General features: G+C 36.2%; 1 protein-coding gene and 2 non-coding genes across 3 annotated transcripts; all 3 read right to left on the bottom strand.

Annotated features, from left to right (window-relative positions):
• Window positions 1–392: 392 nt before the first annotated feature.
• On the bottom strand, window positions 393–27,402 carry LOC128210920 (uncharacterized). Its single transcript, XM_052915265.1, has 8 exons — window positions 27,338–27,402; window positions 22,607–25,122; window positions 20,876–20,968; window positions 20,395–20,561; window positions 19,215–19,362; window positions 16,404–16,604; window positions 15,427–15,584; window positions 393–697 (listed from the first exon to the last, which is right to left on the bottom strand). The coding sequence occupies exons 1-8, from the start codon at window positions 27,400–27,402 to the stop codon at window positions 545–547; spliced, it is 3,501 nt and encodes a 1,166-aa protein (XP_052771225.1). The 3' UTR covers window positions 393–544.
• LOC128212621 (U1 spliceosomal RNA) lies at window positions 14,015–14,176 on the bottom strand. The gene has a single exon (XR_008257541.1). It is a non-coding gene; the product is annotated as a U1 spliceosomal RNA (small nuclear RNA).
• Window positions 16,939–17,131, bottom strand: LOC128212661 (U2 spliceosomal RNA). The gene has a single exon (XR_008257567.1). It is a non-coding gene; the product is annotated as a U2 spliceosomal RNA (small nuclear RNA).
• Window positions 27,403–27,824: the final 422 nt, after the last annotated feature.

Genomic DNA, 27,824 nt, shown 5'->3' with positions numbered 1-27,824 from the left:
TGTTTTCCTTTATTAATAACAGAGACCCTTGACCCTAGGGTCTCTGACAAACGCAATCCCATGAAAGGTCTTAATAAATCTTTCCATATACCAAGTTTGTTAAAGATATGTCAATCCTAACTTAAGCTATTCAGTTTAATAGGTGATGCCCTCTGCCGCCTTCCCAAGCAAACAACAACATATGCTATTAAAAAAAAAAAACAGGTTTCACAATGTGAAAAACGTGTTAATAGAACAATCACTAAATTCCTTACAGTAACAAAATACAATAATAACAGTTTTATCTTGGATTTAAAAAGTTTCATGATACTCAATTGTAATCATTCTCAAAAAAAAAGAAGGATTTTTTTTTTTCAATTTCATCCAAATCCTGCCAGTCTGTCGCTCAAAACTTTAAATTGGAATTTAGCAATTATCATAGAGCTGCCAGGGAGAAAAACTGCACCATTTTAGACATCAAAAACTCATATACACTTTAATCTTTAGGATATATAAGGTAGTTTTTCAAAGGCTGTTTAAGATTAGAATGTTCTCGATTTGCTGCCTATGAGGACTCCAGCTGGAAGACCATAATGCTGTGGTTCAGGAAGTTGACCACCAGCAGGCGATGGTCTGATGTCAAGTGGATGCCCGAGGGTCGGCGCACAAACTTGTCCAACTCCAGAACACCCATGTGGGTCCCGTCATGCCGGTACATCTGAAATAGATGAGTCATATGGTTGGAAAGTGGCTTGCCTTGCTAATATATCTGTAATAGCTGAGTCATACTGTAGAAAAGTGGCTCGTCAATCCAGTATATCTGTAACGGAAGAGAGTCGTTATGCTGAAGAGTGGCTAGTCTAGCCAGTATAACTGTAACGGAAGAGAGTCGTTATGCTGAAGAGTGGCTAGTCTAGCCAGTATAACTGTAACGGAAGAGAGTCGTTATGCAGAAGAGTGGCTAGTCTAGCCAGTATAACTGTAACAGAAGAGTCGTTATGCTGAAGAGTGGCTAGTCTAGCCAGTATAACTGTAACGGAAGAGAGTCATTATGCTGAAGAGTGGCTAGTCTAGCCAGTATAACTGTAACGGAAGAGAGTCGTTATGCCGAAGAGTGGCTAGTCTAGCCAGTATAACTGTAACGGAAGAGAGTCGTTATGCTGAAGAGTGGCTAGTCTAGCCAGTATAACTGTAACGGAAGAGAGTCGTTATGCTAAAGAGTGGCTAGTCTAGCCAGTATAACTGTAACGGAAAAGAGTCATTATGCTGAAGAGTGGCTAGTCTAGCCATTATAACTGTAACGGAAGAGAGTCATTATGCTGAAGAGTGGCTAGTCTAGCCAGTATAACTGTAACGGAAGAGAGCCGTTATGCTGAAGAGTGGCTAGTCTAGCCAGTATAACTGTAACAGAAGAGAGTCGTTATGCCGAAGAGTGGCTAGTCTAGCCAGTATAACTGTAAGGAAAGAGAGTCGTTATGCCGAAGAGTGGCTAGTCTAGCCAGTATAACTGTAACGGAAGAGAGTCGTTATGCTGAAGAGTGGCTAGTCTAGCCAGTATAACTGTAACGGAAGAGAGTCGTTATGCCGAAGAGTGGCTAGTCTAGCCAGTATAACTATAACAGAAAAGAGTCGTTATGCCGAAGAGTGGCTAGTCTAGCCAGTATAACTATAACAGAAAAGAGTCGTTATGCTGAAGAGTGGCTCGCCATGCCAGTATATCTGTGACAGAACATAGACATACGGCAGTAGAGTGGTAAGTCATACCAATATATCTATAACAGACTAGTCGTAGGTGGCTTGTCATGCCAGTATATTTGTAACAGGCAAAAGTCAAGCGGTAGAAGAGTGGCTCGTCATGCTAGTCTATCAGTAACAGACAAGAGTCGCACAGCAGACTAGTGGCTTTTCATGCCAGTATATCTGTAACAGGAGAGTTGAGCAATAGAAGAGTGGCTTGTCATGCTAGTCTATCTGTAACAGACAAGAGTCACAAGACAGAATAGTGGCTCGTCATGCCAGTATAATTATCTGTTACAGGCGAAAGTCCACAGAAGAAGAGTGGCTCGTCAAGCCAGTGTATCTGATAAAGTTTTACGGCAGAAGAGTGGCTCCTCATGCAAGTATTTTTATAACAACAATAATTGTACAGCAAAATAATTACTCGAAATGGTAGTACATCTATTACAAGCAAATTTGTTGAATTGTTATCCATGCCAGATTAAGCAACGTAGGTGGCATTGAAATCATGTGTTGGTGAAATATTCCAATCAAACCAAGCAATACAGCTGCAGAGTGATGGACTCTAAAGAACATTGGATATGAGATATGTGTTTGTTGGCAACAGTTTGAAAAAAAAATGTATAATGTGTAGCATTTAGATTTGACCCCACATTACCCAGTTTCAAACCAATAAAATATTTCATCAAGGCAAGATTGGACCAGAAATATTGCAAAAATAAAGTCTCTATTCCAAAGGTCTCTCCAAGACTTGACCTTGTGACCGAGTTTCAAACTATGCCAAGATTTCATCAAGGCAAATTCTGATTTAAGTTTTGTTAAGTTTATTTAACAAGTTTATGAAAAATGTTAGTAAGCGAGCCTGTGGTGATAATATATTTCCTGCACATGGTGAATAAAATTGTGTATCATAATTTATAAAATGGCAAGTGTCAGTTTCTTTTATTACATGATTTTCCAGTATTTTTTTTTTAGCAAAAACTGCCAAACTGTTTCACCTGCTCTAGTGATGAACCAAATTATTACAAAGCACTACATGTATTTCAGAAAAGATAATTTTATTTGTTTACTAGTATATAAAAAATTTACACTAAAAGGATATTCAATAAGAATTATAACAAACATTATACTTTTAATAAAAAACAAGAAACGCTGCAATGCAACGAAACCAGGTTTTTAATGTTTGACAAAAGAACTTCAGCCGGTGTCTGTTTTTCTATTTTTAGTAACAGCGACCTTGAACCTAGGGACCCCAAATGCAATCCATTGAAAGGTATCCATAAACTCTTCCTTTATACCAAGTTGTGTCAAGATATGTCATCCCTAACTAAAGTTATTCAGTTTCAACCATTTTCTATTTTTAGTAACAGTGACCTTGACCTTGACCCTAGGGACCCTAAATGCAATCCCATGAAAGGTCTCCATAAACTCTTCCTATTGACCAAGTTTAGTCAAGATATACCATCCCTAACTAAAGTTATTCAGTTTCAACCGTTTTTCTATTTTTAGTAACAGTGACCTTGACCTTGACCCTAGGGACCCCAAAGGCAATCCCATAAAAGGTCTCCATAAACTCTTCCTATAGACCAAGTTTAGTCAAGATATGTCATCCCTAACTAAAGTTATTCAGTTTCAACCATTTTTCTATTATTAGTAACAGTGACCTTGACCTTGACCCTAGGGACCCCAAACACAATGCCATGAAAGGTACCCATAACCTCTTTCTATAGACCAAGTTTGGTCAAGATATGTCAACCCTTACTAAAGTTATTCAGTTCCATAGGTGAGTTTGACGCCGCCCGGCCGCCTGCCCACACGCCCGCCCGAACAACGACGTTTGCCATTCTAATAACCAGGTTTCACTATGTGAAAACCTGGTTAAAAATCTTTTACCAGTAAATTCTAATGTCATATCTGGTTAGATGATGTAATAATTTTATATTTCTTCATGATGTTTTCTCCTAAATAAATTTAAACACATGAAATACATTCAAATAAGAACAAGAGCGGTCACAGACAACTATATCCCCCGCCTCATGGGGGCATTTTTTGTAACGAAAGCCAATCAATGGTAAGGGTAGTTTCTCAAGAACATAGGAAATGTGTAAACTTAAGAAAGGGCAATAACTCTTTCAAAAAAGGTCAAATTGCAAAAGCCTGACAATATGCGCTGCGTCACTATATAGTCATCAACGTAAGAGGGGTTGCGAAGAAACCAATTTTAAATGTAAAATAAAGAAAGGGCAATAACTCTTTTAAAAATGGTCGAATCGCGAAAGCCCGAAAATATGCGCGGCGCCACTATATAGTCATCAACCTGTGAAAGTTTGGTAGGAATTGCATGAAAAACGTAAGAGGAGTTGTGAAGAAACCAATTTTAAATGTAAAATAAACAAAGGGCATTAATTCTTTCAAAAATGGTTGAATCGCAAAAGCCTGATAATATGCGCTGGGTCACTTTATGATCACCAATCAGTGAAAGTTTGGTAGCGATCGCATGAAAAACGTAAGAGGAGATGCAAAAAAAACCCAATTTTAAATGTAAAATAAGCAAAGGGCATTACCCCTTTCAAAAATGGTCAAATCAGAAAATCCTGACAATATGCGCCGTTTCACTTTATGATAATCAATCTGTGAAAGTTTGGTAGAAATTGCATGAAAAACGTAAGAGGAGTTGCGAAGAAACCAATTTTAAATGCAAAATAAGCAAAGGGCAATAACTCTTTCAAAAATGGTCGAATCGCGAAAGCCCGACAATATGCGCTGCGTCACTATATAGTCATCAATCTGTAAAAGTTTGGTAGAAATTGCATGAAAAAACATAAGAGGAGTTGCGAAGAAACCAATTTTAAATGCAAAATAAGCAAAGGGCAATAACTCTTTCAAAAATGGCCAAATCGCGAAAGCCCGGCAATATGTGCTGCTTCACTTTATGATCATCAACCTGTGAAAGTTTGGTAGAAATCGCATGAAAAACGTAAAAGGAGTTGTGAAGAAACCAATTTTAAATGTAAAGAAACCAATTTTAAATGTAAAATAAACAAAGGGCATTAATTCTTTCAAAAATGTTTGAATCGCAAAAGCCTGACAAAATGCGCTGCGTCACTTTATGATCATCAATCTGTGAAAGTTTGGTAGCAATCCCATGAAAAACGTAAGAGGAGTTGCAAAGAAACCAATTTTAAATGTAAAATAAGCAAACGGCAATAACTCTTTCAACAAGAGCTGTCACAGAGACAGCGCGCTCGACTATTCCGCCGCTTTTCAATGTAAGGATTGAAAAGTTTTGGCGAAACATGCATGGATCACTGTTAGATTAGATTTCAATGCAATACATGGTGTGCTGAGATATAAACATAAATGTGGTTCCATGCAAAATATTAACGAGAATTTCTAAGTCTAATAATAAAGGGCCATTATTTGCAAAATACCGTACAGTTATATACATTTAAACATGATATATTTGCTGAGATATTGACTTAAATGTGGTAACATGCAAAACCTTAACCAGAATTTCTAAGTCGAATAATAAAGGGCAATTATTTTGCATTAAATGCAAACTAGAGTTATCTAACTTGGTTATTCAATTAAGTTGGGTGGTTGAATACCATTGTATAATGTCTCAATGCAATACATCAAATAGTTGCTGAGATATTATCCTATGTGTGCTAACATGCAAGACCTTTACCAGAATTTCTAAGTCGCATAATAAAGGGGCAAAAGTTATATATTATAAAAGATAGAGTTATCTTACTTGATTAAATAAGAAGGTTAAATAAATGAGAACCTGTGTGTAAATTTTCAATGCAATACATGACGTATTCGTTGAGGTATTGACTTAAAAGTGGTTACATGCAAAACCTTAACCAGAATTTCTATGTCGAATAAAAAAGGGGCCATTATTTTAATTTAATGCAAACTGGAGTTATCTTACTTGGTTATTTAAGTAGATGGTTGAGTACCATTGTATAAAGTATCAATGCAATCCATCAAGTAATTGCCGAGATATTAACCTATGTGTGCTTACATGCAAAACCTTAACCAGAATTTCTAAGTCAAATAATAAAGGCCCATAATTTGCATTGTATTCAAAAAAGTGTTATCTGGGAATACATATCTAATGTTTCAATGCAATACATGATATATTTGCTGAGATATTGACTTAAATGTGGTAACATGCAAAACCTTAACCAGAAATTCTAAGTCGAATAATAAAGGGCAATTATTTTGCATTAAATGCATACTAGAGTTATCTAACTTGGTTAATTTATTAGGTTGGATGGTTGACTACCATTGTATAAAGTCTCAATGCAATACCTCAAGTAGTTGCTGAGATATTAACCTATGTGTGCTTACACGCAAAACCTTAACCAGAATTTCTAAGTCGAATAATAAAGGGCAATTATTTGCATTAAATGCATACTAGAGTTATCTAACTTGGTTAATTTAGTAGGTTGGATGGTTGACTACCATTGTATCAAGTATCAATGCAATACCTCAAGTAGTTGCTGAGATATTAACCTATGTGTGCTTACACGCAAAACCTTAACCAGAATTTCTAAGTCGAATAATAAAGGGCAATTATTTGCATTAAATGCAAACTAGAGTTATCTAGCTTGGTTAATTTAGTAGGTTGGATGGTTGACTACCATTGTATCAAGTATCAATGCAATACCTCAAGTAGTTGCTAAGATATCAACCTATGTGTGCTTACACGCAAAACCTTAACCAGAATTTCTAAGTCTAATAATAAAGGGCAATTATTTGCATTAAATGCAAACTAGAGTTATCTCACTTCATTAATTTAGTAGGTTGGATGGTTGAGTACCATTGTATCAAGTATCAATGCAATACCTCAAGCAGTTGCTGAGATATTAACCTATGTGTGCTTACACGCAAAACCTTAACCAGAATTTCTAAGTCGAATAATAAAGGCCTATTATTTGCATCATATTCAAATAAGGCCAAATAAAAAAATAGGTCTGTTTCAGGTTACCCCACCTACCCTGTTTTTTCCAGCCGACCCTAACCTATTTTTCCCTGAAAAATAAAATGTTTTTTGGGTACGAAAAGCATTTGTTAGAGTTCGGACACCTTAAAATAAAAAAAATTTCGCTGTCCGAATTCATAGAAAATAACCATTTTTACATTTTATTTACGTCTATGTTAAACCTGCCTTTCTTCTTCATGTCTGCATTTTACCACTTATTAATTTATCCGTAGTTATCAATGGTTATAACGCCTATAAGTGTAATTTCTTCATCAAGTTATTTAAAATCCCATTCAACACCATTTTATACATGCATTGAAATGAATCAACACATTCTGTCGGCTTCGGATCAAACAGTCACACTGAGTGACGTCACATAACTCACAGTTATACCCACGAGGATCTCATGGATATTGTAATGCAGGATTAATGCGTCTGGGTGGTGTTTTCGATTGTAACTCAAGTATTGCATTTCTAACTTTAATTCATCACATTAAATAGTTACCTGTATCATTGAATGTGTTGAATTTTATTGTTCTATTGATGTTTCAATGAGTATTACTGTACGATTATTGCTTCATAAAGTCTATATTAAAAGTGTGGTACAAGTTTCAAAGATTATTGGCGGATCGTTTTACAAACATGTCATGTCTGTGTTTTCTTAATCCCTTGATTGCCCTTGTTGTGTCTTTAATCCTCCATTAAATATATCACACTTCGCTTTCAACAGGCAATAAATCGTTTAGGATAGGTAGTAACTAATTAACTTGTCACAGTGATGTATATGGTTAGGTAAGGATAAAGATCAATAATCTTTGTCTGTGAAACTTAGTAAGTTCTGTAAAAGTTATAATCGATGTCCTTTGGGTGTCCGAAAATTAGGTACGCAAAATAAATTATTTTTGAAAATAATAATGGGTGTCCGAATTTTTAGTGTCCAAACTCTAAGGTAAATTACGGCTAGTTTGTGCTTGTGAGGCAGGTATATTTCAATTCTTGAACTATATTTTCTTGTCAGATACAAATGTGTCAGATACTGACTTTCGGATTGATATGTCAGACTTTAGTGTGTAATTTTGGCAATAAAACCTGCATGTTATTTGTTCTTCAAACCTGAACCCCCAGGTCATATTGACAGCATTGAGGTTTCCTTGGCTGATGGCTTATATGGTAAATTTGCTGTCCCACTCTCCATGAAATTATGTAACAGGAAGGTTAGCATACTACAGAGGGTGAATGAAAGCAAAAGGGTGCATAAAGAAAAGTTAAACTGTTCCTGGAAAGTCTTAAATAATAGCAGAGTGGTGTACCATAACTTAGTTGAAATCAAACCATCATCGTAAAAGTATTTAACCAGACAAAAAAGAATGTTTCCTTTGAAGCATGGAACATGTTTAAAAACTGCTGATAAACCTGAAAATTGATGACTTTTATTTTTGTTACAGTCTGAGTCAACAGTTATTGAAATCAATATATCAAAACCCTACCTACCCTATTTATTTTGGCAGTGTTACCTGAAACACACCTATTTTTTTATTTGGCCTAATTGTTATCTCACTTCATTAATTTAGTATGTAAGATAGTTGGGAATACATATCCAAAGTTTCAATGCAATAACTGATGTATTTACTGAGATAATGACTTAAAGGTGCTTACATGCAAAACCTTAACCAAGGTGTGACGCCAACGCCGACGCCACCGCCGACGCTGACGCCAGGGTGAGTAGTATAGCTCTCCTTATTCTTCGAAAAGTCTAGCTAAAAATGGTCGAATCGGGAAAGTCCGACAATTTGCACTGCTTCACTTTATGATCATCAATCTGTGAAAGTTTGGTAGAAATCGCATGAGAAATGTAAGAGGAGATGCAAAGAAACAAATGTGGGACGGACGGACGCAAACAGGCATGCACTCAAGCACAGAAGCGCGCCTACCATTACTATATCCCCTCGCCTTTTCTAATATTAGTATACCTTATGATTTTCACAAGTTGACAATAACTTCATTTTTCCATTTCTTGACTATACTCAGCTGTGCTTATAGTAATGTGTAATGAAAATACTTACATATATATTAAAATTATCTTTTTATTAAAAATAAATATTAGTACTCTATCGCGCAAAATTGATCAGGATGAAATCACTGTCGCACTATTTATTTCCTATATTTATTAATGTACCGTATTTCAATATTTTGCACTCAGCCTATGTCACTTCGACAAATTAAACATATTTATATCAGTGGTTCATAAATCTGCATATCCAACATGTTCAAGACTCTGGGCTGAAATTATTGAGACAAATTGTAAAATCTTTACACACTTTCTGTTTCATTCAGCATACAGACAATGCGAATGTCCGTCGGACAGTCGGACATGTCCGGTATATCTCCATTTTGACCGACGAAACTTTTGTTTTGGTCGGTCACAATGTCCGGTGAAAAATTACAGTCAGCACCGTTTAATTTTCGGAAAATTTACTTTCAGTTTCTAAATAAATGTTCAGAGTTATTTTTGAACTATTATATCATGATTATTCAGCGTGTTAATCCGTGTATCACTATTTGTAAACCCCGTTTCGACATGTTTCTGTAAAAGCCGATAACACGCGTAAGGTTCCGATCTCAGCTCGTACTATAATACTTTTATTTTACGGAAATGTTCGGAAATTACAAAATTCCGTATATATTTATTTTCAGCGAAGTGGTTCCCGGCAATCGTGTTAATTTAAATAAGATGATTAATATACCAAGCTGACTTTCTTTCCGCTCTGTTTAACATTGCCAATAACAAGAAATCTACTTTCGTTTTTGCATAAATGTTGTGCCTGAGTTTGACTTGTAGTACAATTCGTTACATTTTATAACTGTACTGTATCTTTAATTTAAAGATGAATTAAAAGAGTAAGATCTAGCTGTTCCATGGGTAGGCGAACCAGATATGAGGTTTTTTTGGGAGGCAAAGGAAGAAAAAAATTATGACATAAGATTCGAATATTGATTTTTTTTTACATGATGTTTAGCTTTTTTTGTAATTTATTATAGTACTGTAGGACAAATCTAACCAAAAATACCGTATTATATCATGTATAGGACGCTAGCATAGATAGGACGCAGGCAAAAAAATAGTTGAGAAAACGGGTAAAAACCCTTAATATATAAGATAGGACGCAGCGGAAAAATGTCAAAATCGGAGCCGAAAAATTAAGGTTGGTCAAGTATTTATAACATATATATTGAAGTAAAAAACAAACAAAAAATTGTATATAAGGCATATTTTGGTAACTGTCTTGTGTATTTCGATAATTATTGTCGTATTTTGGTAATTTAGCGTACACAACAATGATATATGTCTTGACATTTTGAGAACATTTACACATATTATAAGACTTATACAACTGCCGTAATAGTCCCGACTGACAGTCAACCGTTGCAACCGTTGCAATAGTTCAGACATGCCTTCTGAATGACAGTCAACAGTTGCGTGATTTTACCTATGTTAGTTGTTCTCTTCGATGACGCAGTACAGATACTTACTATTACCGCGTTCTTCCCCGGTCCGATATTTTCGACCTGAAATGGACTTGGAAAAAAATAGATGAAATTCTAATAGCATAGAAAGGACGCAGGCAATTTTTAAGACGAGAATTGGGGGTAAAAAAGTGCGTCCTATGCATGATCTAAACCTGTCATAATGGGGAATTACAAAACTTATTTAAAAAAGAGGCTTAAAATCAAGGTTTAGGCTGATGTAACCGAATACTGTTTGTAACATTGCGACAGGTAAAAATTTGTTGCGACAGGTAAACTTTAAGTGTTTACCTGTCGCAATGTCCTGTGAAGGAGAAAAAGTTTTCGCGTTGTCTGAGCATATCATGACTTTATTCACAAATTGTAGCAGGCCGAAGGTTTTCAAGATATAAGCGCTTTGATTTAAAATGTAAAAAGGTACTGGTAATACAAATAATATGCATTTAGTAATAATTCAAGGTTTTATTATGTACCGACACAAATATGGTTTGATGCCACTCAGTAGTGAGTAGTTTGAGCGAAATCCAGCTAGGTCTGTATTGTCAGCAAAATTGTGTAGACGTTTATTTAAAACAGCAGTGAATAACTTATCTAAACAACTTAAAAGTGCCTTCGGCCTATGATTTTTTTTAGACTAGTGGGCTACCTCAGTTTTTAACATTTTAATAATTGGTTGAATATTTCCCCTTGTCCACCATTCAAGGACATAACCAGTATCTAACACTATGTTTAATAGTTGTACATATATATTTTCAAACAGATTTAAAGTAGATTTTACGTGTTCGTTTAGAATTCAATCTACCCCACCAGCCTTACCATTTTTCAATTCTTTAACAACTTTGATATTTCGTCCTTAGTTAATTGCGGGGTTAAGAATACTATCAATATGCTCCGTTGTCTCAAAAAGTGGGTTACAATTTGTGTTTTCTTCATATTTAACGAAAGTTGCATTTAAAATTTTGAAATGATTGTTTAGGTCCTTAAAAGCTGCACTCTCACAGATTAAACGTTTTGTCAACTTTTTTATTTTTTGTCTTGGAACGAGCCAATTTATGCAAAAATCCATGGAAACCAATTATATAAGACTGCTGACAAAAAAATTAGATCACAGATTTTTATAATTAAGTTCAACTAGAGCTGTCACAGTAGTGACGAATACCCCCAAATGCCGCCTGGACACAGGAATGGCAAACCATTCCTTTGAAAAGAGGCCATAACTCCAAGGTTACTGCAAACTGCATCTTCTTTTATCATGCATGTACTGTTTTATTTAAATATGTTGAGTAATTTAGAAGTTACACTGCTGACAAGAAAAACTAGCCTTTCATGAGTTATCGTCCGGAAACTGTTTTTCTATTTTTAGTAACAGTGACCTTGACCTTGGCCCCAGCAGCCCCGATATCAACCTTGACCTGTATCTTCTGATGTTACACCTGTGTACCAAAAATTGTTCAAATCTGTCTAGCCTTTCATGAGTTATCGTCCGGAAACCGTTTTTCTATTTTTAGTAACCGTGACCTTGACCTTGGTCCCACCAGCCCCAATATCAAACTTGACCTGTATCTTCTAATGTTACACCTGTGTACCAAAAATTGTTCAAATCTGTAAGCCTTTCATGATTTATCATCCGGAAACCGTTTTTCTATTTTTAGTAACAGTGACCTTGACTTTGGCCCCACCAGCCCCAATATCGAACTTGAGCTGTATCTTCTGATGTTACACCTGTGTACCAAAAATTGTTCAAATCTGTCAGGCCTTTCATGAGTTATCGTCCGGAAACCGTTTTTCTATTTTTAGTAACAGTGACCTTGACCTTGGCCCCACCAGCCCCAATATCGAACTTGACCTATATCTTCTGATGTTACACCTGTGTACCAAACTGTATCTTCTGATGTTACACCTGTGTACCAAAAATTGTTCAAATCTGTCTAGCCTTTCATGAGTTATTGTCCCAAAACTGTTTTTCTATTTTTAGTAACAATGACCTTGACCTTGGTCCCACCAGCCCCAATATCAAACTTGACCTGTATCTTCTAATGTTACACCTGTGTACCAAAAATTGTTCAAATCTGTAAGCCTTTCATGATTTATCATCCGGAAACCGTTTTTCTATTTTTAGTAACAGTGACCTTGACTTTGGCCCCACCAGCCCCAATATCGAACTTGAGCTGTATCTTCTGATGTTACACCTGTGTACCAAAAATTGTTCAAATCTGTCAGGCCTTTCATGAGTTATCGTCCGGAAACCGTTTTTCTATTTTTAGTAACAGTGACCTTGACCTTGGCCCCACCAGCCCCAATATCGAACTTGACCTATATCTTCTGATGTTACACCTGTGTACCAAACTGTATCTTCTGATGTTACACCTGTGTACCAAAAATTGTTCAAATCTGTCTAGCCTTTCATGAGTTATTGTCCCAAAACTGTTTTTCTATTTTTAGTAACAATGACCTTGACCTTGGCCCCACCAGCCCCAATATCGAACTTGACCTGTATCTTCTGATGTTACACCTGTGTACCAAAAATTGTTCAAATCTGTCTAGCCTTTCATGAGTTATCGTCCGGAAACCGTTTTTCTATTTTTAGTAACAACTAGACAAAGCTGTATAATTTTTGCCTATTTTAACTTATTCAGGGGCCATAATTGGAGACATGATCATGTGATTCCAACCACAATCACAGGGGCAAATGTTCTCACCATGGCTAAAAGTTTGAAAAAGATTCATTCAAAAATGACGAAGGAGTAGGACGAACAAAACTAATTTTACCCAATTTAACTCATTAAGGGGCCACAACTCCACTCAGGATCATGTGACTCCCACCAAATTCATGGAGGCAAAGGTTTACATCATGGCCATTAATATTTGAAAGTTTGAAAAAGATTTGCTCAATAGCTTCAAAGAAGAATCCTGGACAAAGCTAATTTTGCCCAATTTAACTCATTAAGGGGCCACAACTCCACTCAGGATCATGCGACTCTGACCAAATCCACGGAGGCACAGGTTTACATCATGGTCATTAATATTTGAAAGTTTGAAAAAGATTTGTTCAATAACGACAAAGATGAATCCCGGACAAAGCTAATTTTGCCCAATTTAACTCATTAAGGGGCCACAACTCCACTCAGGATCATGCGATTCTGACCAAATCCACGGAGGCACAGGTTTACATCATGGTCAATAATATTTGAAAGTTTGAAAAAGATTTGTTCAATAACGACAAAGATGAATCCCGGACAAAGCTAATTTTGCCCAATTTAACTCATTAAGGGGCCACAACTCCACTCAGGATCATGCGATTCTGACCAAATCCACGGAGGCACAGGTTTACATCATGGTCATTAATATTTGAAAGTTTGAAAAAGATTCGTTCAATAACGACAAAGATGAATCCCGGACAAAAAAAAGACGGACGGACGGACGGACGGACGGACGGACGGACGGACGGACGGACGGACGGACGGACAACCCGATTCCAGTATACCCCCCCCAAACTTTGTTTTGAGGGGTATAAAAATTGATGTTTTATGCATTTTTCTTAAACCATAGTTTAAGCCATAAAACAGCAATTTTCAAAGGGAAAAATGAAAATTTACGATCTGATTTTTTGTCAGCAATCTTATATCATTGGTTAGCTGATATCTACGCAAAAAAATGCCCTTTCCAAGACAAAAAAATAAAAAAAGTTGTAAAAATGGTAAATCTGTGAGAGTGCAGCTTTAACGATGATTCAACATTTTTTCATGGTTCATTAACCAAGAGATGTCCTATTGTTTGTTTATTCAGGGACAGCGCGAACGCAGTCCCCACACCAATAAATTACGTACCCGAGTAACCAACATTTGTGGCTATCGCAGGCGTCAGCCCAACCGAAGTGCAATGGGAGGGCCTCTTCCTGGGGGAACCGCCTTCATGATCACGGTATCCCCTGTACCAGGTAAGTATGCTTGAGCAGGGTTTGCCCTGGGCTATATACTCCTCTCACAATACCAAGTTTGACTACCTGCCTTGTACTGAATATTGATTTAGAGGCTGCTTGATCAGCATAGTAAATATACCAGAGAATATTTACAAGTATCCTTCGGTTTTATCAATGGATTGCGTATTTATCTTTTATACCATATAAATTTGTACTACATTAAATTTTAAACAGTACTAGAAATAGACAGAATATCTAGACTTTACTTACTCTTTCCGGCTATAAATAGACCAGCGATCTTAGCTACTGTATTATAAATAGCTACGGTACAAAACACTGCCTTAAAATCAGATAACTCTATGTAAACGTTGATGGCTTGAACAGATGACTTGGTGTTATGATGTAGTAAATCTTTGTTATAGTGGATGATTGTTTAAGAAAAACTGTATTCTTAAGCATTATGTTAGGACAAAGCTACTTGTGTAGCTCTCTATCATGTATTAGTTCAAACTATATAACAGCATCTGAACGGACAACCACTGCTGTAATATGTATGCCTGAATCAACTCTCCGTCTGGTGTCTTGTTGCAAAAACATCATTGTACTTCTGTATTTTCTACTTGTAAATAGAATGTGGACAACTGTTAATATGTTGATAAATACATTTGTTTTAAGATACTTCTAAAGCGTAATATACGGCATACAAAGCTTTTATTACATACATATCAACAGCTGAAACTGCCTTTCTACACAGGAAACAGATAACAATAGTAACTTAAGTGCATATTTAGCTCCCAACTTAATTAAATTAGTTCAAATTACTGCAATTATAATTTGAATGTGTTTAGTTACTATACCTGTTTGTTCAGAAGAAATGTCATTCTTCGGTGTTTGGTACATTTAATTTGGAAAAAAAATTCTTGTAAAGCATTGGATTAATAAGACACTTTGCTGCCCTTGAATGGCTCATGTTGCTGATCAACAGCTTAGGCTAATTAGAGTATGAAATGGTGTCATCATACTTAACCAAAATATGAAATAGAATCTCATGGTATGCTATTAAACTATCAACTCGGTATGCTATTAAACTATCAACTCGTATAGACATTGTAAAATGACATCAAAATTATGTAATTAGGCACCAATTAAGTACATGTACCAAATTGCTCTTTATTTAAAAAATATAGGCCAACTCTCTCTCATTAAAAGAAGATTAGACACCAGTATCGTAAATTTAATTCCACTGGCCTTATATATAACTAGCTATAGCCAATACCTGAATCCTGTTGTTCTTGCTATCGCCGACCAGGAAGTTACCGTAGTTGTCCACAGAGATCCCAGATGGCTCGAACAACTGCGTGGGGCCGGTACCGTAACCTCCAAGTGTCCTTGTTAACACTCCCTCCAGGGTCGTCATGTACAGCACGCTCGCACCTTGGACACAGATGGTTACTCTTGAGTAAGGAATGTCAAGCACAAGAAGAAATGGCTTTAATCCATCAGGAAAAAATCGTTATTACATCAATAGTTTTATTTTACAACGATTTTGAAACAAGTTTTTATAATATTATACTAATCACTCTTGTTGGCACGATTTTACCACGAGAGTGTGGTCCTGTGTTGAGGGGAAAACCAGTCCACCTGGAGGAAACCCACTTGTCTGGCTTGGTGACCACAAACCAACCTCACATGTGCCCAGGCCAGGTATCAAAACCGGTTCCCCTAGGTGAGAAGCGAGTGTGCTAACCACTGCACTAACCGGACAACCGGGTAACATAAATAGAATTGTTGAAATACTGTCAGAGACAAATGTATGAAAATGGAATACATATAACTGTTCTTATTTTTTATGATTATTAGCCATTTAAAAAATTCTGTTTTTGTTTTTTTACAATAATTAGCTAGGTGAATGGTCCATAGCAGAACTGCATTTTATTAAATATTTAGCTAATAAAAAATGTTAGAGTACACATATTTATGTGAAAAATTACATGGTTTTTTTCAATATCGGAAAATCTTGAAAATCTTGAATTGATTATCTTTTTGCTATTTATCTAACAAATGATGATATCTCCAGATAAGATATAATCATTGATTGGTCAGTTAAAAAAATTGTATGATTATGCCAGTTAAATGTCCTTTTTTAATTGTGACATAACTGAACAATGAGCAAAAATTTGTTTGTCATACCAGTGTTGACAAGAGAGCCCCTTAATACATAAAATATAATAGTAATATCTGCAGGCTACAAACCGAGGTCACTGACAATCACATGATTTTCTGAGATGCCCAAGAATCGACACTTGCTAGAGCGTAGGTCAACGACAGGATGAATGAGGGGAGAGAACTGAAACCTCCATGTGTTCTTGCCGTCCTGGGACACATGGACAAGACACGGGGAGGAGAGCACGGTCTCCAAGACAACTAGTCGACCATTGGGGGCCAGCACAAGACCTGGAAGGAAAATAAGTACTTACAGGACATGTGTAACTGTATTCATTATATTTGTACCTATAATTTCATTCATTTTTGCTTTATGATGTTAGAAACAGTAAAGAAATTGTTAATCTCATCCTGGATTTGATTCATGCAACAGTTAATATTTGTAACATGGATAAACAGCATCATTCCATGCCAACAACCTTTTCTTTATTATGTTTATTTCTTCCCTGGTGGGGAGTGGGCCGATCCTGGAGGTACTGCAATACAGGGCCAACCCGTGACAAGAGCAAAGCAAGCCCCTGACTTCCTGTTTCTAATACCTATGATTGTTTATTTCTCCCCTGGGGGGGAGTGGGCCGATCCCGGAGGTACTGCAATACCGGGCCAACCCGTGACGAGAGCGGAGCAAGCCCCTGACTTCTCATCTGTGTTCAAAAATCAGTTTAATATCGAAGTCCCCCAATGGGGGACGTATCAGATATTAAGCTGATAAGAACAGATACTACACTTTGATCTTAGCCAAAAGGCCGAGAAGCGATAACTACACTAGGTTTCTACAGGCTTTTATACCTCTCACACAAAACCATTTCAACTGTTGAGCAAAGATTATTTCAACTAACCCAACACGTTTAAACGAGATTTTTAAATCATTGAGACAAAACAAGCTTTCAAAAGTAACTGCAAGTAAAAGATTTGATAATTCTGCATTGACTAATACATTTTCATTTAGTAAGATTTATGCGCTTGATTAAAACATCATATAGAGAATTGAAGTTGTTCTTTCAGAAGGTTTATATAGCCTTCACACTACACTGACTAGCTTTCTATAAATAGCCAGGTAAACAGTCTGTCGATAACCTGTAAAACTGGGATAAAGAGTTGGATTGTGTGAAAGATAAGATCAGATAATTCATAAATAATACCTGATGTAGAAAATAACAAAATCACAGTAAAATAAGTTGTTATGTAAAAAGCTTTGTTTGTCAATATCATTTAACTTGTGTTTCCCATTCAATATTTTCCTAGGTAAAACTAGAAACTAAATAAATTATATTAGACTTATTTATTTATTAACCAGAGAGACTTTGGCAATTCGATAATAATAATATCATATTTATAGAAATAATTATATACACTAAGAGAAGAGTATTGAATGTTATTAAAACACAAATCAGATCATAAAATGATGTGGATCCTGATTAAATTGGACCTTAAACAGAAAAGATTCTTACGAAGCACAAAATCAACAATAATAGAAAAAACTATTATTTTTCAAAATGATTACAGTGTAATGCAGTTTCATTGATAAGGTTTAATGAAAGGAATATTATAGAACAAGAGCACCAAGATGGCCCTATGTTGCTACCCTGATTCAACAAAGGGTTATTATTGATTTGACAACACTCGCTATCTCACGCCCATACACCGCAGGTGAAACTATAATACTTTACAATTTCCAAATTAGGTTATTAAAACATGACACACATGTACTTGTTTAAAAAGTTTTAAAGTGCCATAACTATTAAATGTTGGAATTCTCTCACAAAAGAGCACATTGTTACTCTGAATAAGTTCATGAAATTTAAAGTAGATACAGTCCAGACTTGCTATGTCAACGTCGGATATCTCAACTTTCCGGTTGTGTCGACTTTTTTCTCCGGTCACGAATTTATTCCTTCCTATTTTATATAAAATAAATCTGCTTGTGTCGATTTTTCTATCTCCATTTTTTCGCTATGTCGACCTCCTATTTCAGTCCCTGTGGTCGAATTTCATACATTTCCCCTATTCGTTATGTCGAACTATAGATCAAGCTGTAGGTGGGAAAATATTTATTACTTTCGGCATGTCGCTAAATTACCATGTGTGTCAAAATATCAAACTGTCATAATTGGAGGTTATTTAATAAGTGTGAATAATAAAAGGTGTTTGTTTATGTTTATGATTAAAGAGACATTTATTGCACAAGAGACATTTATTGAAACGCACGAGGACACCGGTGATATCATGGGAAAATTCACCAACAATGAAAGTTACGTGACAAAGAAATTTCTCTACACTGCATGTACATAGCAAACTTTTTTAAACCATTTAATTCAATTGAATTAAATAAATTTGACACAAATAAATCAATTTTTCAATAATACATTTGCTGTTTTTACGACGGTTATATGTTAAAAGACCATTCAATAGCAGAAGTCGGATATCAAACATAAATCAAACTCAAATGTGTTGGGATTGGTGATTTTTTTTTTTAATTTGGTTGTGTCGAATGTTTGTTATCTTGACTTTTTTCTGTAGGTCCTGAAAAAGACGACATAACGAGTTTCGATTGTATCCTCATTTTTCACTAATACAAGAAGTCCAAAATTAATTTTCGCCTTGAAATCAACACGAAAATTTAAAAGTAGACAAAAAGGAAAAAGAAAGGCAATAAAGTTTGTTTCTAATGACAACACCAAATCTTCGGTACACGAATAGTTTGCGGTCCAATATCTTATTTATTTAAAAATAAATAAATTTTAGTTAAGACTTGGGGAATTTCATTTCCACATTTGTGAAAAAAATGTTTAAGCATTGTGAAATTAGTCAGATAAAAAAACACTGCAATTTACATCTTACCAAATGGTTTCTTGAATGTCTTTTCAGCAATGTTTCTCTGGAAGGTTCCGTCTTTGTCAAAAACTCGTATACAGATATCGTCCTTCACAAAGATGTCATCCTGGTCATTTACAACAATGGCAGAAGGTCGCATCATAGCCGGAAACACCTGTTATTATTATAATTATGAAACATCTGTTCACATAAAGGAATGGGTATCACAAACTATAAGCATATGATATGCCATAACCCATGATGGTTGTGAGGAGTGTTGTAGAGGAAGGGACCTGGGACTTGCACGTGCAACACATGCAGAGATTAGATCATGCAACTCTTGCACCCAACATGTTGCCTTCAGGTGCCAAACATCTGTACCATATTATTACAAAACCCCCTTTGCATGACAAGTTAAAGCCAGGACAGGACTATCTATGCTCTATGTGCATTTATGAAGCCTTCCTTAATTACCTCCAAGTGTGACCTTGATATTTTGGGGTAGGAATGTGGATCTTGTGTGCAACACGACGCCTTTATGTGCTTAAAATCTGTGCTAGGTTATTTAACTAGGTGTTATATATGAAATAAAGGTGTATGAACAGTACTTAATTTGACATTTCACCTCTAAGTGTGACCTTTTAGGTACAGCTCTTGCCTTGTGCCCGAGATGTGGCCTTCAGTAATCATGGCGAACCTTCAAGGCATTTTTTTTTTTTAAATCCTTTAATGCATGGTCAAGATATAGCCCTGGCAAGGTTCAGTCCGGACTGACCAAGGCATCCACACACATTCACATAACCTGGGACATGCTGCCTCATCATGGTGAACCTTGTGTGACCTTGACCTTTGAGGAACAGACCAGGGTCTTGACAATCAACAATGTTTGCCATAAAACTTAAAAATAAAGAATCTACAAATGCATTTCAAACTACAAACCACTTGAGCTGAATATATCATTACTTGAAATTCACACTCCTGCACATTCTTGAGTTCACAAGTACTTAGTGAGATCAGAATTCACACTTGGAATCCAAGGTAAAAACCCAGTCAACTATATTCTGGCTGGGAGAAAACTCCAAACTCCGATGAACATAGGACTGTAAACATGTTTAGTGAAGAAATTTACAAATTAAAGAATATAGTAATTTGGACTAGATAATCAAGAATTTAAGCTTATGAATGTTAGACTAAGACTGTTACTTACTTCTTTTCCAAATACATTGAGGAGTTCACCAGAAGGGGAGAAACTCTTGATGCAGTGGTTTCCAGTGTCAGCAATAATAACCTCCCCTGCACTGTTGGAGCTTACACCAATAGGAAAGTGGAGGTCCGCTGAACACTGTAACAGGTACTTTCCACGCACCTTGCACTCTGGAAGAAAACTAAGTCTGTTACATATATTTCACTGAAATGAGATCCCATTACTGCACCCAGCAAAACAAAGAACACAATTTCATTCACGGTCAGTGAGAAAATAAGCTACAATAAGTATATATTCATTTAATATTTGAAAACAAAAATATTCCTTTAAAAATATTCCTTTAAAAATATTCACTTTAAATTTTAATTTATGTTTTTCATTTAAAAAACTACTGAAGAAACTATAAGAAGTTTACAAATTTTTGTTAAAACAAACGGGTAGGTAAGTAAGCTCAAATAAAGCCAAACTAAAATTTTGAACATACTTTTAGAATGTGACATTGAGATCTTGTTCCAGTGGGCCTGTAGTGGTCCCAGTCTCAGGCTTGACCCAGTTCCAACCTTCTCCTGGTTGCAGTCTTAAAGATAAAATTTTAATCAGAATTAAAAATAACCAAAATTGTTTATCCAATTGGACATTTGTCTTATAAAGGCACTTTGGTAGTCAATCGTTTATATGAAAAACCAGGGCGTCTAAAAACTGGCAATTTGCCGGTCTGGACCGATTTTGTCCAAGCCAGACCGATTTCAGTTTCAAAAAGTGTAAAAAAAATTGGTCTGAAATTTTCTCATTTTTTTGTAAATTCGGTCCAAAACGACTAGGCCAGTTAAAATTGCAGAAATTGTAATACACAAATATTCATGGGTCATTCACACATTCAAAACTACCCCCAATAGGTCATAAAAGTGTCTTAGTTACCATGTGACTAATGCGACCAGCTGCTTTTTCCACTACACTGAACTTTCTATAGCCTATCTGTTAATTAGCAGACGCTTACAATCGGTCCAATCACGTGTATTGGTAGGTCGCTCGTTAATTGTGTGCTAGCAGCTATCCTGATTAAGTGTTAAAAATCGGTCCATATTTTCACATGGCAATATGAATATGCTATGTTGTCGTCGATCATTACATGATTATAATATCCGTTTGTTGTTTACCAAACTGTTAAATTTAAATTGTTCTTTTAAATTGCATATATCGTTGTTAATCCAAACCTAGTCATAGTATAGGATATCATACAGGGGTGGGGCGGGTGTCGCCGGGACCAGACCGATTGAGGCCGGCTCCGGACCGATTGAGATTCCAAAATTTTAGAAGCCCTGCTAGTAACATAACTAATATTAATACTCAGGCATAAAGGCATTCATTGAAATGTCCGGATTTCATCTAATTAATCATTCACTAGTAAAAGGTTTCTGCAATTTGCCCAGGCAATACAATAAAGTTATACCTTTTTGAATAGACTGGATAACGAAGATTATCTTCTCATATTCTAAGTTGATCATTTGAACATGGCTATTTTCAGCACCTTACAAATGATTTAACCTATTCTAACATCCCTGTCTAACAACAAAATTAACACATTCTTTAAAAAAAAAAACAGTCTGCGAAATAACTTTTCAGATGAACTTGCCCTTTCGGGCATCTCCCTGGCAATTTTAACTTGCCCGGACCAATTTTCACTTGCCCGAATAAATTTCAAATAAAATATAAGCAAAGATCACATCAGAGTTGTCTTTGAAACGCTTGCATCGGACTGGTTTAAATCAAGCGTCCAATCGGCTTTCAATTTTATACGCATAGTTATAAGCGTCTATTGATTCGGACTGCGGAGTAAGTGTACCAGTCGATACAGACCGCGTAAAACGTCATCAAATTTAGCGACTTTTACAAAGTCGAGTAATACGTCATCAAATTTAGAGTATTTACTTTGTTTGTTGATTTTCGGATAAACGATTTCGTTCTCTTTTTTCACTTGCCCGATCGGGCAAGCAAATACGATTTTTTACTTGCCCGGCGGGATTTTTACTTGCCCCGGGCATCGGGCACATGGGTTATTTCGCAGACTGAAAAAAAAAAAAAAAGAATAACCTCATGTTTGGCAGTTGGGCAAAAAACTTATTTTTGCCCGTATTATAAATGGTGAGATAGCCCTGGTAGATTGATGCAGCTTAAACATGTATAAAGTATGGCTTCTTGCCAAAGTAACTCTTACCCAAAACACTCTTCAAACAGCTGTACACTCCTCTGCCTGGCTCAGGTTGGCTGGGTTTCTTCGTTGTTACAATAACTTCTATATTCTTGATTTTATCTGATGAATCAGCTTCTCTTTGCTGAGTGCCATAAGGTCTTGTCTCGACTTTCATAGCATCTTGTGATACTGATTTTGTTGTAAAATCATTCACAATTGAATTGGTTTTACTCAAATCTTTCTTTTTCACCAAATTCTCTTCATCGTCCAAAACAGCATCCCAACTTTCTGTCGAGGTTATACAAGATAGAGTATTAAGAGCACTTTGACTGTGGTCGACTCTTGTCGGCACTGATTTTCTGACAACATTTTGAACATTTCCAAAATTCTTCTTAACTGCCAATATTCCTTCAGCCTCAGTTTGTGCATCATCTTTTTCAGCCTTAACAACTTTCTTCAAGTCTTGACCCTGTGAATCATCGTGCTTAGTCATTGTCCTTGGTTGACTGTCAATTCCTTTCTTCACATCATTTTCTTTATCTAAATCAATCTCTAAATCCCAACTTTCATTTTCAACCGATGTTAATGTCTTTTTAAGGTAATCTTTACACCAACTTGTCTGAGATTTCAAAGTTTCTAAGTTCATGTCAGATGCTGTCGGGCCATGCATTTGTTTAACCACTTCCCTGAGAGTTGGAGCTTTTTTCAAAAGACCTGGATTTAAATCATTATTGAAACTGTCCACTTTTGAAACCGAAGTATTTATACTCTTATCAACATTACTTTTTGATTCAAGAGATGCTGCTTTGTTATCATTTTCTACTTGACTTACATCTTTTCCAATTGACTCGTCGGCCGGTTCTTGTTTGATGTACATGTTATCTACAGACTTATGCTCAACACTTGCACTTCCAGCTGTTATATCACCTCGGACCGAGTCTTCCTCAGCATTCTGAACCATTTTGTTCTCATCAGGAACACTTGAACTTATCATCGGTCTTCTTAGAGGCCTTATGTCTTCTACTGTTTCTTTTGTTCTCTCAAAAACACTAACGGATGCTTTAGTCTCATCATTAACTTGTAAAAGAGGATCACTTTCTGTCTCAGATTTGTCCATGCAATTTGTTGTTTGTGATGCATCTTTCACATCTGCTTGTGATTTAATTTCAACATTTTTAACATCTGATTCGACCTCATCCTTTCTTAAACTTCCATCTCTTACAAAATCTTCCAAAACACAACCACTTGTCTCACTTACCAGCATTTGGGCCTTTTCTATTTCAATGAACTTGGATTTAAGAAGTTTCGAATTTATCTTCTTCAGGTCGAGAGTCATATGATCTACACTTCTAATGCACTTTGGTTTGGCGTTGTGGTTCACTTTTCCTGATCTACCTAATTCACTGCAATCATCTTCCACTTCTTCTGTCATGTCCTTTTCTAGCTCATTATTTTCATTGGTATCCTTGTTACAGTTAGTCAGACATGGCTCTTTTGGCAATGGAATGTCTTTTACCTTGATTTTTTCGTTGGAGGGAACGTTTTTTTTTTCCTCCTGGTGCCCAGCTTTCTTATTTGGCAAACTTGGACCAACAGGTAAAGGGATATCTGCAACATTATCACATGTATCCTCCCTTTTTTCAATCTCATTTTCCAGTATAGGCTTCAGTCTTTCAATGGCTTTCTCAGGAAACTCTGCACCACTTACACTATGATTTACTACAAGTCCAGGTGTTTTTCTACATCCAATGGTAGTTTCAGTAGCTTTACATTGGGGCGTTGATTCCTGACCACTGACACTGCTAGGAATCTGCAACTGATCAGTACTGTAAGATAAAGTTTGTGACCCACTGTAAGGGCACCCTGCATGCGTTTGAGTGTTATATTCTGGCATGGTTGTAAAGAACTGGTTAGGCGGCAGGTAAGCAGTCTGTGGAGTGCAGATAGGTACTGGAGGAACACTGTGTAACAAATCGGAATTGAAAGGGACCTCAGGTATTACAGGCAATGGCTGGGAGTTGACAAGGAACCCAGGTGGGGGAGAACTTACTCTTCCTGGGCGCATAGGGAAACCCAGGTTACCACAAGGCTGGGAGCTAGGCCCACTCATACCTTGACTCATGAGTTGACTCATAAATGGATTAGCGCTTTGACCAATTCCCTGATTTCCTATACCGTACAGCTCATCAATTGGTAAAGGCATTTGCATCCCTGAACTCCTGCAAGCTTGACTGACTGTACTTGGCTGCAGTGTAGAAGGTGAAGAAATTGCATTAGCACTGGGTGGTGGTACTGAAACATTGAAAAATGGAGCCATTGTCGTACTGGGGAAAACTCCTAAATTAGTCTGTGTTGACTGATCAGAAAATGTCTTTGTTACTTTTTCTGGAGTTTTACTCAGTTTCTCAGTTGTCTGTTGTTCGTGTTGCAACAATTTTCCAAATACCGACGGATGAATTTTTTCTCCTGGGAATTCTGGTTGAAAGTGGAAGTGAACAGAATGATCAATCTCAACTTCACATTTCTGGCCACATATTTTCCTGAAATGAAATAAACATGTCATGTTCAAATGATGCAACCATTAACGTATAAATTAGCGTGACTTATTAACAGTTTTTAACTGAGGGCTGTTCCATTTAAACATATAACCCAAAAGGGATAGGCACTTTGAAATTATGCCTCCCTCCTACAGAAGCATATTTAACTTTTCAGGGTCCATATTAGCGAAAAAGAGGACCCACCAATATACTTTTACATAAATTCCTTCCCACCGTGGGTTATATGATTTACTGGAATCGCACATAGAAGCTATAAAATAAAAACTTAATTGGGACCTTGATAAAATTATTTATTTAATGTAAGGTCAGAAGTAAAAAAAACAAATGAAAACATTAGCAGAAGCCTCAAAATTGATATATCCACTGTTAACAAGACAATTTTTTCCAAAACCTATCAATCTTATATTAATATTAGGGATGGAAGCGAATTTCCGAGTATCCGGATATCACGCAAGTATTCGGATACCAAAATGGGTATTCGAATATTCGTTAAGAATTAAATTTCAATAAAATAGCTTAACAGAGACATAGCAATTGTTATAAAACTTTTCAGATGAAATGTTTCAGGTGATCAACAGTGTCTGTCACGAAGCGAGTATGTGTCACAAATCGTCTGCTAATTGGGTGCACAAGGCGTGAAATTGTGTCCTTGTGCAGCACCCTGTGAAGTTCTATGACCTTGTTTACAATGACAAGTGTTGTTTTATGATCTCAGATGTGCTTATTTGACACTAATTGGCACTAGTTGATATTAAACGGATTGATCATTAATCCGTAGGAATTGATCGTCCAATCACAAGATAAGGGTCGTGCAATCAAAGCTATTAATGACCAATCGTATTTTTGATGAATATGCATGAAGAAATTATTGCTATCTGAACAATAAATACAAACACAATTTGTTTATCTTTTCACTTTTCAATCAAATTTCCCTCATTTTGAATCTTTTTATTATGTTTTGAATAATATATCGTTATTCCTGTATCACGACTACGGAAATATGCCTCCAACATTGACTTCAAGTGTTTGGAAGTATTTTACAAAATCCGAGGATGGTAAAAGTGTTGTGTGTCAACTGTGTAAGGTTAAACTGGTATATATTGTGGTGGAACTTCAAATCTTAGAAATCACATGAAAAAACACCCCGTGTGCAGTCCACCGACTACGCCTTCAAAGTCCACCATGAGGCAGACGACTCTTGACGTCACCATGTCCACTCCTCCGCAGTTGTAGGCTGCCACAGCCGAAAGTCTTACGCGAGCGATGTCGGACTGGGTCGTACGCGACTGCCTCCCCCTCAGCGTCGTCCAGGGTCAGGGGTTTCGTGAAATGATGGCGATCGCGGCACCATCGTATCAAGGGCCGGCTCGATGACGTTAATTAAATTATCAAATATATAAATGATTTATTTACTATTTAGTATTTATTCACGTATAATTTTGTGTAGCATATTTTATTTTTCATACGATATGTAAACATGTTTAGTTTATTGATAAATAAAAAAAAGTACACGCATGTAAATAAAGAAAAATCAGATAGTCTTTTTGTCTTCTTATCTTTTCCGCAATTATATCTTTCATTACAAAACACCGCAGAAATTGTAGGTATTGCATTAAATCAAACAATGTAATGAAATAAAATTACAATCAACTATCAAATAATCAAAGCGTCATTTAAAATGAAACCTGCTGACAAATAACAAACTCAAAAGCACGTGGCAGTAACCAAGCAACCACCTCGGCCGAAGTGACTATTCAATTCGCGAGGTGTTTATGTGGTATTTATCATGAGTTTTATGACGTAAAATGAGTTGTTTAGCTTTGATTATAACATTATAAATTATTAAGACTGAGAAAGAGTGAATGAAAAAGTGAAATTGCCATATGACGAATTATAAATTAAGTGGACAATTATGTCAAATAACAGAAGGTGGGTGACATATAATAGGAAATTTACTTATTATGAAAACAATTTGATACGAGTATCCAGATAGTATTCGAATACTTGATACGAATATCCGGATACTGATTTGGTATCCGGTTTCCATCCCTAATTAATATTAGTAAAATCAAGAATACATGAACATACATTCTTAAGCAAAATGTTGACCTCCTCCTGAATGTTTGCTGGTATTTTCCATCGCTTTAAAAGCTTCTTTGTCATTTAATACAAAACATACAAGAACACGAAACCGTACCTAAACTTCTCTAGCAGCCTGTTAACGTCATCTCGGCTATCTGAGGGTATTTTCCTGCGCTGCATGAGTTTCTCAGCCTCCTCACACACGTCACCTATCTCCTCCATGTTCACTTCGAACCTCTCCTTCAGGAATGTCATCTCTGCCTCCTTCTCTTTACAACATGTGTTTAGCTCAGAACGCATCTCACACCTTGTAATTTATGAGAAACAATTCATGTGAATAATACAACCTTTAACTCACGGCATACGTTATAAACAAAAGACCCCGAAGCATATTCTTTAGCATTTTGTTTTACTCTACATGTATTTTTAGGCTTTCTGACATATTCTTCTACTGTTTGTAAAAAATAAACTTAGCATTGCTTGTCTATCAGTTAAACAAAACATGACCACAACACAATTTGCACCGAAGACTGCAAAGAGTCTGTCAATGTGTTCCATCTCAACAGTTTTGAGAATTTAATTTCAACTAATCAAATTTCTCG

Source organism: Mya arenaria, chromosome 12 (assembly GCF_026914265.1).
Source record: "Mya arenaria isolate MELC-2E11 chromosome 12, ASM2691426v1".
NCBI lineage: Eukaryota > Metazoa > Mollusca > Bivalvia > Myida > Myidae > Mya > Mya arenaria.
The sequence above is the reverse complement of the archived record's forward strand: the minus strand, read 5'-3'. Positions and strand labels throughout refer to the sequence as shown.

What these genes read in the sequence shown, in the direction of transcription:
- LOC128210920 (XM_052915265.1), bottom strand. Translation starts at nt 27,402, where the DNA reads ATGCAGCGCAGGAAAATACCCTCAGATAGCCGAGATGACGTTAACAGG. An exon ending in GACATTCAAGAAACCATTTG is followed by an intron (nt 16,605 to 19,214) that starts GTAAGATGTAAA and finishes TTTTCCTTCCAG; the next exon opens with GTCTTGTGCTGGCCCCCAAT. An exon ending in TGTGATTGTCAGTGACCTCG is followed by an intron (nt 15,585 to 16,403) that starts GTTTGTAGCCTG and finishes TCTGTGTCCAAG; the next exon opens with GTGCGAGCGTGCTGTACATG.